General features: G+C 34.6%; 1 protein-coding gene across 1 annotated transcript in view; it reads left to right on the top strand.

Annotated features, from left to right (window-relative positions):
* Positions 1-15400, top strand: part of CPED1 (cadherin like and PC-esterase domain containing 1) — a 407812-nt gene that overhangs the window by 349738 nt on the left and 42674 nt on the right. Inside the window, exons 18-19 of the mRNA XM_074193820.1 lie at positions 1413-1530; positions 7489-7625. Of these exons, the coding sequence (XP_074049921.1) occupies positions 1413-1530; positions 7489-7625 (255 nt within the window). The remainder of the gene's footprint in view (positions 1-1412; positions 1531-7488; positions 7626-15400) is intronic.

Raw genomic sequence — 15400 nt, 5'->3', positions numbered from 1 at the left:
TCCAAAAGAAAAAGCTAAAAAGTATAGCACCTCTTCTTGTAATTTCCTGGATTGTTTTGTATTGAGTTTAGAAATCTCATTAGTGGTTGTGGAGTGGCAAAGGGTAAATTCAATTAAATGATAAAATTATTTACTGATGCAGAGTAATAGAGTTGTGGTGAGGCTAGCTCATACTCAAATACTATGTGTTATAACGACTATTTAAATGGAGATTCAAAGAAAGTCCTTGGTGTGACCAATTACTCAACATAGAAAATTTATTGTAACAAGATCAACATGGCATGGTTACTGTGGACCATATGCTGGAATATGGAAACAGCTGCATCATACAGAACTTTCTTTGTAATGGGATTTTGCCTTTATCTTTAAACTTGGTGATAACTGGGCTTATTTTTGTCAATTATATGTAGAATATGCTTCAAGGTAAATTACATGCATTTGATTCTACTCATGTGCCAAATTATAAACTCCCTAAATCTCTCCCATCTCACATTAACTGACAAAAATATACACATGAAAAATTTGTGCATAGGTTGAGGGTAATTGACAGTCCTCAAATCCATCAGTGAGTTAGGGAAATGTCTACCCCAAGTATGTGAAGACATTCTGCAGTAGAATTGACAGACAAGAATAATTTGTTCTAATGGGCATGAAGGCAGCTGAGGTCAAGTGCTTAGAATTTGGTCAGGAATCAAAGACACCAAGGTCTTCCACATCTGGGATCATCAGCAGTTGTCCTTACTTCTGTCTTGCCACTGGACTTCAGTGACTGGAAGAGAGAGTGAGGCTGGTAACTTTATGCATTCATTCTCTTTGAATGTAAAGGACTAAATAGAGATAGAGATAGGGATAGAGATGGAGATGGAGATGGAGATGGAGATGGAGATGGAGATGGAGATGGAGATGGAGATGGAGATGGAGATGGAGATGGAGATGGAGATGGAGATGGAGATGGAGATGGAGATGGAGATGGAGATGGAGATGGAGATGGAGATGGAGATGATGGAGATGGAGATATAGAGATAGAGATAGAGATAGAGAGATAGATGTATAGATATATAGATACATATCTGTAACTTCTAGAAGTAAAAGTATCCATCCATTTAAAAACATCATTTATCACAAATAGAGTGGTAAATCTAAGAAATATCCATTAGAGATGGATTACTTTATAGTTAAAATCAATATTTAACCCCTAATGATTGCTACAAATGAAACCAAATCAGTCATCTACTACCTTAGTTAAGTCAATTATAATTGGGGGAGGGAAGAAAGAGAAATTATCATCATTAATGATTAAAGAAAATAATGACTTTCTTTATCTATAAAGGTTATGTACCTACATTAATTATCCACTTTACAACAGGTTATGATGTCTACTATGTCATATAATTCAAATTATTTTCACATAGGATTGTGGTTTGAAGATTCACCCAGAGGAAACCTGTGGATTACAGCCTCTGTCATCTGACTACATTGCAACCATTTCCCAACCTGAACTAAAGATCTGTAAGTCTGGGGACACCAAAGGTGAGTCTTCACCTGCATAACATGCCTATTTAGAAAAAAAAATTTATATAAATCTATATAGAATTGTTTTATTCATTTCAGGACATAAATGAAGCAAATGTTTTTGCTTTGAGAAATTTGTATTTCTGTGGAATGAATGTCCTTCCTTTGTTTTTGTTTTTATTTTAATTACTTTAAACCAATATAAAAATAGTCATATATTTGTCATTGTAGATAAGTATTTTCATGGTATATATTTTTAAATGATAGATAATAAAATTGATTATATATTTTTAAGTTGTTGAGATATTTTTGAGTCACTTAAGATCTCTCTGGGATTCAAGATCTATTCAGAAAGTTTATACTGGTTAACATTTTTTTTACAAAGCAATGGGGGTTAAGTGGCTTGCCCAAGGCCACACAGCTAGGTAATTACTAAGTGTCTGGGGCTGGATTTGAACTCAGGTACTCCTGACTCCAGGGCCAGTGCTCTATCCACTGCACCACCTAGCTGCCCCCTGATTAACATTTTTAAAAGACTTCTTTTAATTGTAAAAACATTTTTAACCAGCAGTTAAAGGATGTGTACTTGCATGTTCTCATATATAGCTCTGCATTGAAAATTATAAATGAAGTTCTTCTATAAAAGAAAAATTAATAGGCCAGTTTCAAACTTCAAGCTCAGGCACAGGCATGAGGTGTTAGACAATTCTAAGTTAAATACTGTGTTAGTATAGTTTGTCTCTGCCCTTATTGTCTTCCTGACCCTAATCACCCATTATGAGAGTGTACACACACAGACACAGACACACACACACACACAGACACACACACACACACACACACACACACACACACACACACACACCACACCCTCTCACATCTTGACCTAGCATAGAGAATGAATAAATATCAACAAAGAAGGATTTCATTTGGAAATTAAAAGAGTCATGGAGATTGTGGGAAGGGTTAGATCCATGGTTGCTGCCCTGTCCTATTGACCCCCTCATGGATCTTCTCTCATCCAAAAGATCTGAGAAAATACTCAGAAGCCAGTCTAGACTTGGCATGAACTTCACACCACAGCTTGAACTTGAAACAATAAGTTTCTTAAGTGGGTAAGGCAAATTGCAATTTCGCATGCACAGTTTATAAATTGGACCATGCCAGCTACGTGCGGATAACCATTCACCAACATGTGTTCTAAATAATGAATTACAGTAATGTCAAGGGAGGGAGAGATCGATGCATTGTGCAGTATGATTTGTGATACCCTAATCAGTGAGGTGTGCTCAAATACACAGGCATAAGAGACATTGATGTGTACAGCTAAATATTTTCATCAGATAGTGATTTATGACCATCACAAAGTTGTATAATTCCACTTTGACTACTAAATCAAGGCAATAGCTCTTTAACTAAGCTGGTTCAAGACAATTACTGGAATTCCTCTACCACCAGATGGTCCTTCTGTCCATTTAAGTTAAGTTTACTTCGAATATCCACAAAGTTGTCTTAGCATCTATGCCTTATGGGATAAGCTACCCTTTAACTAAGTCCTATTGAGTTCTTCACTAACTAAAGTCTTGTAAGGGCATGAACCCCAAGATGGACCCAGTTTAGCCTGAATTTCATCTTAAGTCAGACAGTGTTATAATAAGACGCTAGTGAAGAAATAATTTCAGCAAATATTTGTTAAGCACTTACTGTGTACAGAGCACTCTGTAAGACCCTGTTTAGGTTCCACAAAGCACAAAAACTAAGAAGAAAAATGAGGCAAGAGTTTGGGCAGTGTTTACAGGAATATTATTGTTTTTGCTGTCAAAAAAAGGCTTCCCTGATACCAGAATTCCCTCTTGCCAAAGGGAGGGGAGATCATGGTAAGTGGCATTAGGAGAAATCTTTTCCTACTGCTAACCACACAGTTGATTCCAGAACCCTGGTGGAACTGTTGACTAGTTCAGATTTGCTGGGGATACATTGTTTTTCTATTACATCGCAAAGCCATTTGGCCAGATTAGAATCCATTACCTCACTTTGCCAATGGTTCAGTTGCCAAAATGTCATTTCACTTACCATCAGTGAAACACACTTTTGGGATAATTGATGTTTTTCTCATGCTTAATTCCTGACTGACCTTCAAAATACAATGCAATTAATTTTACAACCAAAATGTGTGTGTGTGTGTGTGTGTGTGTGTGTGTGTAAGCCTAAAATAGGACACCACCTAATGGAAACTTGGTTCTTTGCTCCTTGAAAAATATTGACTGAAATGTGTTGTTTGATTAAATGATGAAGACAGATACACATAGATTTGGACAAAGAAAGGAGTATTTAAAGAATAACCATAGATTGCAAATTCCCCTTAAAGTATGCAATTTTGATTTTATCTATACGATAGAGAAATAGAAAGATTTTAGGGGAAAAAAGGTAAATTTACAGTGCCTTCATTATAGAATGCAACACATTTTCCTCCTTGGAAATTAAATTTTATCTTATAAATTTTGTATAATCAAAGTCAATGGTATATCTTCTACCATTTTACATTTCACAATGACTGAGTTGTGAATTTCTCTTACACTTTTTTCCTAGTTACATTATCTTAAGATGATGTATCTAATCAGTTGAAACTTAACTTGTTCTAAATATAATGCAATCATAACAAATACCAGCAAATGTCCCAAAAGTGATCATTTTAATTCTTCACAGTGTCATTTCCCAAAACATGTGTTGTCTTTTATTTTGGGGATTGCAATTTTGTTTTATCCAATGTTCAAATACTTAACATAGAATTTTTATTTCTATTTTTGACATACTGTTTTAGCTGGTATGATTTATATGTCAAAGAATCCAAATTCTACAGATGTTATTCAGATGATGATTTCAAGCAACATTACTAATTCACAATAATAAAAATATTATTACCAAATACAAAAATGCAAGGAGTTTGAGTGATTTTAAAAATATATCTAGTATGAACTAGTTGGGGCAAATTTTCAAAGAGATTCAACTAGGCCTCCTCCTTTCAATGTTCATGCAATTTTGTACCCACAAACTAATTGCACCCATATTTGATTAATTGTGCATGCAACTGGCTGCTTGTTTCTTCAGCCTCAGAGGCATGTGACCAGTGAGATACACTGTTTTTATGAACAATGTGCTGCTGCCTGCAGGGTTTATTGTATGTGTATATGTATGTGTGTATATATGTGTGTCTAAGACTAAAATAGGAGATCACCTAATGGAAACTTGGTCTTTTGTTCCTTGAGAAATATTATCCTGGTTTTCAAAACACTATTTAATTAGCAGAAATATATTTGTGCCCCATTTAGGACAATCTGTAAAAAAAGAAGGAAAAAAAATTATTGTACATTTCATAAATATGCTGCTATCAATGTATAAATTGAACTGACCAAATTCAGCGGGTGTTTTTCAGTTTTAGTCATTAGAACAACTTTGTCTCATTTATATGCTACCAAATAAACTGTTGGTCTGATTTTCATTTTTAACTGGAAATCTTGATATTATTTTGGCATTTAACATAATCCCTACACATTGAAGGAAATGTTAATGAAAATGTGAAAAAGGAAGACAGATTTTTTGCAAGCAATTTATTGTAACAGATTTCATCTCCATAGTCACACCACTGACTGAAAGATATAGAAAATACAAGATTCCTCTTCTGTTTATTGTTTATTGATTTAGTTTTGGGCTAGATCTGAGATTTTATTTAGGCAGTGAACTCCCTGATAAGGAATTTCCCTCTGTCACTAGAGATTAGTAACTACTGTGCAACCCATGGTCTAAGATTTAGCTGGGGAAATGATAGATTAAGAGATGCCCAGGGTCACATGGCTAGTTTGTCGAAGAGGCTAAACTTGAACCCCTGTCTTCAAGATTCTAAGGCTAGTTCTCTTTCTCTCCACTAATCATACCACACAGCAAAAAAAAAAAAAAAAAACCCCAAACAAAAAAAAAACCTATTTTGTTTTCAAATTATCACAAAATATAACTGGATTATATAGAGAAAAATATAGGCTTGATGAATTTTCTCCCAAAAAGAATTTCCTGCCCATATGTCAGTTTGCACAGTTTCCTTGAGAAATGTAACCGTAGAGGAAATTAAGTCTATAGACACAGATATAAAATAAGAGACATAAAATAAGGAGATGTGTGCCATTGGTATAGAAGAATCATTTTGCATTAAGACAATGAAAGAATGATACCCCAAAAGTCTTTTGAAATTTCTTCTCAAAAGAAATTATTCTAACAATTTATTCAGGAAAAAACAAATGGATGAAAAATACCTAAGACCCAGACTATAATAAGATGAGACTGGAAGGCTAGTCCACTGGGTTAATTTATCATTATACATGTCTGGGAAAGGCACTTCAGAGGGAGAGTGAGATACATCCAGAATTGAATAGGACCAAGAGGAAGAACTCAGTTTTCTTGAACAACTGAAGTACCTTTAACAACCTCAGGATATAACTCAATAGCAAAGTTTGATTTTAATGCAAATATTCTCCCCATATTTTAATCAAAATTGAATGAGATACAGATTGATGAAGAAACAAATTAGTTATAACAGATTTTATGACCTGATCTTATAAGAAATGGCATAGAAGAAACTGTTCAGCAACTAATCAGAAAAAGTTAATCATGTGGCAAGAGTGAGAGAACAGCTGAACAGCCAAGTTTGTCATTGGTATCTAGGAAAGAGGAAGGGACACTTCGAATCAGTCTCTCAGCAAAGAGAAGGCAATGAAGCATTATAATCTAAACTCTCCTTTTTTTTCCTTCTTTGTCCTCAAACTCTTTTTCATCTTTCATGGTTTTTTAATTCCTGATGTCTCCCCTTCTTTTTTTTTCCTCCTTGGTATTAATTTAAAATGAATCTTATATACCTAAACCATAACTTGTTTGTTTCTTACTATTTTTACCTTTCTTAGGAACCACTCCTTAAGCTAATTCACCTAAAGTAGACCCCATCTAATAGATGATGTTTCAGATCTACAAAGATAGAAGAAGTTTCCACACTAGGAATTCCTCACAGAGATGAAACATTCAAAGGGACTTTGACCCCCAATTACAAAATTCACATATTTTATCTTTTTCATAAGTGCCTATAACTTAGTCATTTTTATAATGAAATCTCCATCTACTTTCTAGTAACTGAAGGATTCTCCAACTGAAATAATGAAAAGCAAAGCAAAGAGACTAAGTTTTAGGGACATTGATCTGGAACATCATAATCTCAAAGGTCAAAGACAGAATTAGTAAAAATATTCTTTGGGTGGTCAACTCTAGTTCAAAAGTAGAGTGTTTGATTAATAATACAATTGGGAGAAAAAAAGAAAAAACTAATGACGAATGAAAAGTTCTTTTACTAAAACATGATTGTTCAGTGAGGAGGTAGTGTAGCAAAATGAATAGAGGAACTACTACAGAATTAAGAAAACATTGATTCAAGACCTACCCTATTCATTTAATCATTCACCACCCAAGGAAACTTTCTAATAGATGATGTTTCAGATCTACAAAGATAAAGGCAGTTTCTACACTAGGAACAGAGATGAAAATTTAGGGCCAGATTGGGATGGTGGTAAATGTCCTCCCCCCTCCAAAAAAAAAGATGCATAGTCATTCAGTAAATATTTTAAATTCATTCTCTCTGTTTCTGGCAGTGAAAATTAAAAAAAAAACAGCAAAAAAATTCTACATTTGCTAATGAATCAGCTTATTAACCTTTAAAATTTATCTGAAGCATCTATATAAACATGAGCATTCTTGTGGGGGGTACTGGAATATATCTGTACAAGTACAATGGACAAAACATTATATTGTATATGCATTATATGCATTAAAAGTGTAGAATAAATGGATAAATAAATGAATTAGAAATAAATTTTGAATTAAAACAAAAATTCCATTAGGAGAAAGGAAATTTAAAAGAAGTTCAACTTTTTATCCCCACAGGACAGTGGATTGTACCATGCCTTAGCTGTTCAGACAATAGAACCTGTGATTGGAGAGAAATAACATGGCAGCCTCATAACTGCCAGTACAGTGTCCTGTCAAAGAATCAACTACAGCACTGTCTGGGAGGAAGAAAGGTAGGTATCAGTCCCAAAAGAAGGAACACTACTATCTGTAACACAAACACATACATTAACAAATACTCACTTTCCTAGAAAAGCATTTTGCCAACTTTAAAACACTAAGAAAAAGTGAATTACTATCCTCATTATGGCATCGAAAATCACACCACTGCATTTGTTCTTGCATATGTGGCTTTGTTTTTCAATATGTGCCAATAAAAAAGATTGAGTTATGATCCCTATATTTATGTTATCAGGAGTGTTTTTAAATTTCTGACCCATTTTTAGTGATTTGGAATTTGAACTTTTATTGCCAGACGTAGGCTGATATTGAAACTGTACCCCAGCTCCCAACTGCTCTATTTCCACACTGTCATTTCAGCATGAAATCAATTGTGGGAGCGTGCCACGTTGACTAGCAGTTGGCAGCGTGGAACAACTGAGTTTATCAACTGCAGCTACAGTAGACACTGCTATTAAAACTGACATCTGTATTTCAGCATAAGAAACCACATAGTTCCGCTTGTGAGTTTTGTTTCTCTTATGATATACTGGATGCATGGCATTGCTCTTAAATACTAACCTTACTGATCTTCTTTCACATTCCTGGGCAGGTCTCGCATGGACCTCACTAGGCTGAATTTTCCTTTAGTGAAGCTTCTAAGCTGATCTCTTGGAAATACATTCTTCTTGATAGGCATGCTTTGTGTAGCATTTGACAGACATCTCTAATTAGTGAATCGAGCACACAGACTGAGATGCATATTAACCTAAAGTAAGTAATACAGCCTTCTCCACACTTGTAGCTTTTTTATGAGATGAACATGGTCTTTTTAATTGTTTGTAAGATCTCCTTTACTTAAAAAGTTGGAAGCATATAATTAGTACTCAAAACCCCTTTTTGATACACGAAAAAAAAAGAGATCAGAGATGCAAATGTAGCCTTATCATTGAGAGCAAATACCTTGAAAAAATATAAGTAAAAAAAAGTGATTTCTGGCCCAATATCACTACTGCATTTTCTGTAGACCTCAATTCAAATTCCCAAATTTCAACCAATTGACCAAAACATAGGGTGACCTCATCCTTGCTGGTGGCAGAGACAAGAGAGGCAGTCATTTGCTAAATCACTTTGCAATGGATCACATGGACATCACTACCCCAAAATTTTAGAAATGTAGTCCTGAAAACATTGGAAATGACCATGGTTAATGTAGGTAAAACCAAGAGAACATTGTATATAGTAACAGCAATATTATTCAGAGAATAACTGGGAATGATTAAGCTATTCTGAGCATTAAACATATTCAAATCAACTATAAAGGACCTATGAAGGAAGATGCTATCCATCACCAGAGAGAAGTATGTATAGTATGGTTTTATATATATATGTATATATATATATATATATATATATATGTATATATACACATATATAAGTACATATATATGTATTTGTGTGTAACTGTATTTACATATATCCATGTACATGTATGTATAAATATAGTGATATACATATATACACATTTTATATATTATATATATATATGAGGTCTTCTCTAGTGCTGGGTTAGGAAGAAGGGAAACAGTTCAGAAATTAAAATGTAACAAAAAAATTTAATTTAATTTTTAAAATGTATGTAGAAAAAAGGAAGTGGCCTTGGGATTTTTCCAAAATTTCATCCAAAACTTAAGAAAGACCTTGAATTAAAACATTATCAAGCAAATTTCATTGAACAACATATTTGAGAACAATTAGATTTGACATTTGGACCATCAGTGACCTATGTGATCTGTGGGCATATCACTTCAAAACTTGACAAAGCTCACCTAATTTGTCTATAAAATGAGAGAAAATTACATTTGGCATCACATAATACTTCAGGTATGTTGTAAAGAAAAAGATATTAGAATATAATCACTTTTATAATTTGACTTTTTACTTTTTGTGATTCAAATTGTTAAATAGTCCTTGAATCATTTTTGTTTCATTCTCTTTTCTCTTGATTCTTAGAAAATCCACTAGTTATTGGGGGAGAGGGGAGAGGGGAGAGGGGAGAGGGGAGAGAGAGAGAGAGAGAGAGAGAGAGAGAGAGAGAGAGAGAGAGAGAGAGAGAGAGAGAGAGAGAATGAACTAGAAAGGCAAGGCAAACTTATTTTGTAAAATTTAAACCACAATCTAGATGCTAGCTTTTGTGGTTGTCTTGCATGGGGCAGTCTCATAAATTAGATGAGTAAACGTCTCTGGACCTCAGTTTCTTCATCCATAAAATGAATAGATTCAATAAAACAACCAGAGATTGGAAAACTAGGACTACATTGAAAAGTGAATTTAAAGCAGGTGGCAAGCCAGATTTAACCAACAAGTCAAAGGTTGCTGAATGTTGAAGAAAACTTATCTCTCTCTCTAATATTCTGAGTCCACTATTCATAAATTGAAGCTCTTGGCTAAAATGCATCTTTGGGCATTATTTATAGGATTGATTTATTGATATTATAAGCTCATCATTTGGTATGCTGAGAAAGTATTAGCTATTTTTTCAATATTTGAACACAAAAAACTTATAGAAATTCAATGTATAATCATCTAAATTGTACTTTAATTTTACCTACTATATAACTAATGTCTTTCTTTCACAAGTAGTATGTGATATTAGATTAAGCAGAAATTTGAGGGAGTATTTTTTTAGTCATGATTAGGATGACAGATAAAGAAGAAGCTTAATAACTTTCTTTTTGAGTTTCTTCTCCAAATGGAGAGCACTTCTTCATTTAGGATGGTTAAAATATAATAGATGTGGTATTACAGCAAGTTGTGATTGTGGGGAGTTATGAAAAATCATAACTTATGATTGTGAAAAATCATAGCAGTGATTATTCTTTTAAGAATATGAAATTTCCTAACTTTAGAAACTGAGCATGTCACTCAAAAATGTTTATAGAATCATAGATCTATACCTAAAAGGGACCTAAGATGTATGTCATCTACAGATGGGAAAACTGAAAATCAGGAAGATCCTTACTCTCTCAAGCAAGAGAACCTCATCTTATCCAAGGGGATATTCCCCAAAGTCTCAAGGGAGGCAAGTTAAAAATCAGGAACATAGGTGCCATCTCCTCTCTCTACATTCTCCTGTTTTATAAATCTTTTCTCTATTTCCATTAGTCTATCCCTGAAAAGAGATTGGAATTACAAGTATCTCTTTTGAAGAAAAAATAAAGAATATGTTTCCATTTGTCTTGAACCATCTGTAACTCCTCACATAATCAAACAAGGTTATCTTTCTACTTGATCCAGTTGTGTGCAAAAGCACACAAAACATTGAAAGTTAAAAACCTGAGTTAAAAAAAAACAAAAATAAGGAAATATAAGGAAATTTCAAGGATAGCATGGATAGGATTATGCAGTAGATAGAACAAAGGTCCTGAAGTCAGGAAGTCCTGAGTTCAAATCCAGTTTCAAACACTTACTAGATATGTGACTCCCAGGCAAGTCTTGTTTGCTCTAGTTCCCTCATGGTCAAATGAGCTGGAAAAAGAAATGACAAACCACTCCAGTATCTTTACCAAGAAAAGCCCCAATGGGATCATGAAGCATCAGACACAACTAAAAGAACTGAATAACAATAATATCAATGACAGAAAAGTTCTGCTTCAGCTAAACTTTGAAGGAAATTAGATATCCTAAAAGGTAGTACATTTTAGTCACAAGAGAAAACCTGTAAAAAAAGAGAGAGATGACAGGGAGAGCAAGTAAATGGGTTTGTTTCCTTGGCCCTTAGTATGAGTAAAGAAAAGTAATTGGAATATAACATGTATTAGGAAGTTGGGTCTTGCTCCAGGCAGTCAACATGATAGTGAATAGAATCATAGGGAAGTAGGTTGGCTGCCTATGCCTTTCTAGGAGCACTGGTAATATTGATTTGATTACTGCTCTCCGAGCAAGAAGCAGGGTGGTGTAGGGTTCAAAATTGTAGCTTCAAAACTAGTGAGACCTGAATTCAAATTCCACCTCTGACACATTCTAGCTTTGTAATCTTGGACACATAGCTTAACTTCTAAGTGCTCCACACAACCCTCTAAAACTTGGTAGAGTTTGCTCACTCACCACAGGTTTTATTAATATAGAGGTTCTATCTCAGTTCCTATGCCAGATGTAAAACATAGAAAGCGGGTAGAGAAAAGGGAGGTTGTATCAGCAGTAGGACTGTAAGTAAGATGCCCACATCAACTAGACTCTAATACCTTGGATAAATGACTGAGTAGGAGGAAGGAAGCATTGGTCTTGTATTCTGAAACCATCTACAAATAAGAGTCTGAAGTGAGATTTGACCTCCTCTGCCATATGTGAGTATAAAAGATGAAAATACACATGAAAATTTTTGTAAATAAAGTAGCCATTCAATCCAGCTATCTCAACTCCAATGTGGGTCCCAAAAGTTTAATTCATTATAGATGGAGTTGTCAGGGTTTTTAGAGGTCCTTGCCTGAAGGGTTACTGTTCCTGGTATAGGCACACCACGGAGATGTTGCAGGTTTGGTTCTAAGCCATCACAATAAAACAAATAATGCAATAACATGTCACACTAATTATTTCATTTCCCAGTAAATGCAACATTTATAACTATACTGTAGTCTATTAAGTGTGTGATATTATGTGTTTTATAAAGAACATACCTTAATTTAGAAATACTTCATTGTTAAATAAAATGGTAAAGATCATCTAAGCTTCAGTATTGATTGATCAGGGTAGTGGCTGCTAAAGATTAATATGACTGGGACAATTTCTTAAAATGAATAAACCGGGGGAGGCTAGGTGGCGTAGTGGGTAAAGCACCGGCCTTGGAGTCAGAAGTACCTGGGTTCAAATCCGGTCTCAGACACTTAATAATTACTGTGTGGCCTTGGGCAAGCCACTGAACTCCATTTGCCTTGCAAAAACCTAAAAAAAAAAAAGTGAATAAACCGTGAAGTTTGCCACAGCAATTGGCTCTTCCTTTCACAAAATATTTCTCTCTAGCATGCAATACTATTTGGTAGCATTTTTAGTGAGGGTTTTTGCAAGACAATGGGGTTAAGTGACTTTGCCCAAGGCCACACAGTAATTATTAAGTGTCTGAGGCCGGATTTGAACCCAGGTACTCCTGACTCCAGGGCTGGTGCTCTATCCACTGAGCCACCTAGCCACCCATATTTGGTAGCATTTTACTCACAGTAGAACATATTTCAGAAGTGAAGTCAATCCTCTCAAATGTTGCTACTTTATGCTTTATCAAATAATTTTATGTAATATTCTTGAATATTATTGTATCTCAGGGTATAAGGAGATACAAGGAAGGGGAGAGGGGGAGAGAGGGAGAGGGGGAGAGAGGGGGAGGGGAGGGAAGGGAGGAAGGGAGGGAGGGAGGGAGGTGGAAGAACAGGCAGTGGGGTAGTCAGAATACACAAAATACTTAGGTTCACTATCTTTTAGGAGTATGATTCAGGGAGCCCAAAAACAATTACAATAGTGATATCAAAGATCACTGATCACTGGTCATTATAACATATAAAATAATGATGAAAAAGTTTGAAATATTGCAAGAATTATCAAAATGCGATACAAGACACAATATGTACATGTGCTATTGTGGGGAAAAAATGGCACAAATAGCTTTGCTCCATGACAAATCTTCAATTTATTTTTTTAAAAATGCAATTTCTGCATAGAATAATAAAGTGAAACACAATAAAACAAGATATGCCAGTATAGAAGAATTTGCAGCTTCAGGACAAATGGCAAGATGCTCACTTTGGCTAGGTACTGTATATTAGTGTGTGGCAAGGGTGATAAGAAGAAACCCTGCCCAATTTGATGTGCCTCTTCAAATTCCTTGCTGAGATTACCTTTGTCTAAATGAGACGTTACAAAGAATGAGCTCTGGGCCCTAACAGAGCTACACTGAATCATTGTCAACTAAGCGTTAGGACAGCAGAATCTTGTAGAGAAAACAGCTCCAATCACTGGAGAATTACCAGCAGCTATTTTAGCTAGGGATTAGAATGGACATCTAATTCCTTAGAGATATACTCTTCTAACAAAAGTACATGCCTTATAATCTCATCAAATGGATTAGGAAACTCATAAAGTTGATCAAGGGTTCTCCTGCTTACTCCTGTCATGTATTAGTATAGCTGGTGAATAGACTGATGATGATATATGTGAAGAAAATAGCCATTCATTTAGAGTAAATAAAAGTACTACATAATTTATTATACACCCTTGAAACCACCAAGTACTGGTAATATTCACGTGTTAAGTACTGTACATGTTAATTAGTCTGCCTGAAGTAAGAAAAACAAGAGAGCTATGTACTTTACACAAATGCCAAAAAAAATTCAATAAAATAAATGATACTGAAAAAGCTAAATATTATATATAGGACATGTGGTGGCTAGACTACTATATTAGATTCCAAGACATTTGAGTCCTCATTTTGATTTCTTCCTTTATTTGCTGTAAGAGTTTGCCAAGTTTAACCTCTGTTCCTATATATCGTGATCTTCAAAATACAAATAACAAATGACTCTGCTTATCTCTAAGGAATATTGTAAAAATTTTTGTTCAGTCATGTCTAACTCTTTATAGCCCAATTTGGGGTTTTCTTGTCAAAAATACTAGACAGTTTGCCATTTCTTTCTCCAGTTCATTTTACAGATGAGAAAACTGAGGCAAACAGGGTTAAGTGACTTACCCAGGTTCACTTTTAGTGAACCTTTAGTTCACACAACCAATAAGTGTCTGAGATCAGGTTTGAACTCAGGAAAATGAGTCTTACTGATTCTAGGTCTGGTATTCTCTCCACTGTGCCACCTTGCTGCCCTATTGTATGAATTAATGCTGCATTAAAACTTCTTTTTGTCCACTAAAGAAACTTTCCATTCATAAATATCTTGAAATTCTCTTCTCTTTGTGACCAGGGTTTTCCTGAATTCAGTGGGAATGGGACTTGGTCACTCTGAGTTCAGATCCTGAGCACATCACTTAACCCTGTTTGCCCTAATCCATAGAGAAAGAAAAAGGCAAATCACTCCACTGTCTTTGCCAAGAAAACCTCCACGGACAATATAATTCATGAGGTCAAGAAGAGTCAGACAAAACTGAATAATTACAAGGTACAATAGGGCAGAGCAGAGTAATGAAAATACCAGTGAAATCATTTGCCTTTCCCATTTTGCTTTTCTCCAAGGAGTTTAAAAATAGGAGAGGGGAAGGTAATTTTCTTTTTCTTGAAATTCTTGTTAGCCATAAGCTAATATTCTCAACCTTGTTGGAAAGCTAAGTTACAAATTCTTTTCTTTAAGTATAGATTCCTTCTAAATGAATTTCCTTTTCCTTCTTCATTACCTTTTTTCATATTTTTGTTTTGTTTTATTTTTTATCATTGTATTTATGTTGATGAGTGTGAAATTTATTTGATCTGTGCCTTAAGATTTTGGGGACCACCTGTGATGAAATAATTAGATACAAATTAGTTGACTCTTGGGAAAGGATATGAATTCCCTAGAGTACTAATAAAGAATCATATTTTCATGTTATGGTATGTTAGCATGGCTAATCAGTCATAGGACTATATTTCAAACATCAAGAACAGGAAACTGATCTGTGATGGAAAGATTAGAGAAAATTTCTGGTTGGAAAATTTTCATTCAGTCTTCTTCAAATATTTTTTGTGTAATCTCATTTAAACTTTAAAAAAACAAAGATGATATTTTTAGAGTTTCTTTAATGTAGATACTCAAATATCTGA

The sequence above is a fragment of the Macrotis lagotis genome, chromosome 7 (genome assembly GCF_037893015.1).
Source record: "Macrotis lagotis isolate mMagLag1 chromosome 7, bilby.v1.9.chrom.fasta, whole genome shotgun sequence".
Taxonomy (NCBI): Eukaryota; Metazoa; Chordata; class Mammalia; order Peramelemorphia; family Peramelidae; genus Macrotis; species Macrotis lagotis.
Note: the sequence above shows the minus strand (reverse complement) of the source record. Positions and strands in the feature narration are given on the sequence as shown.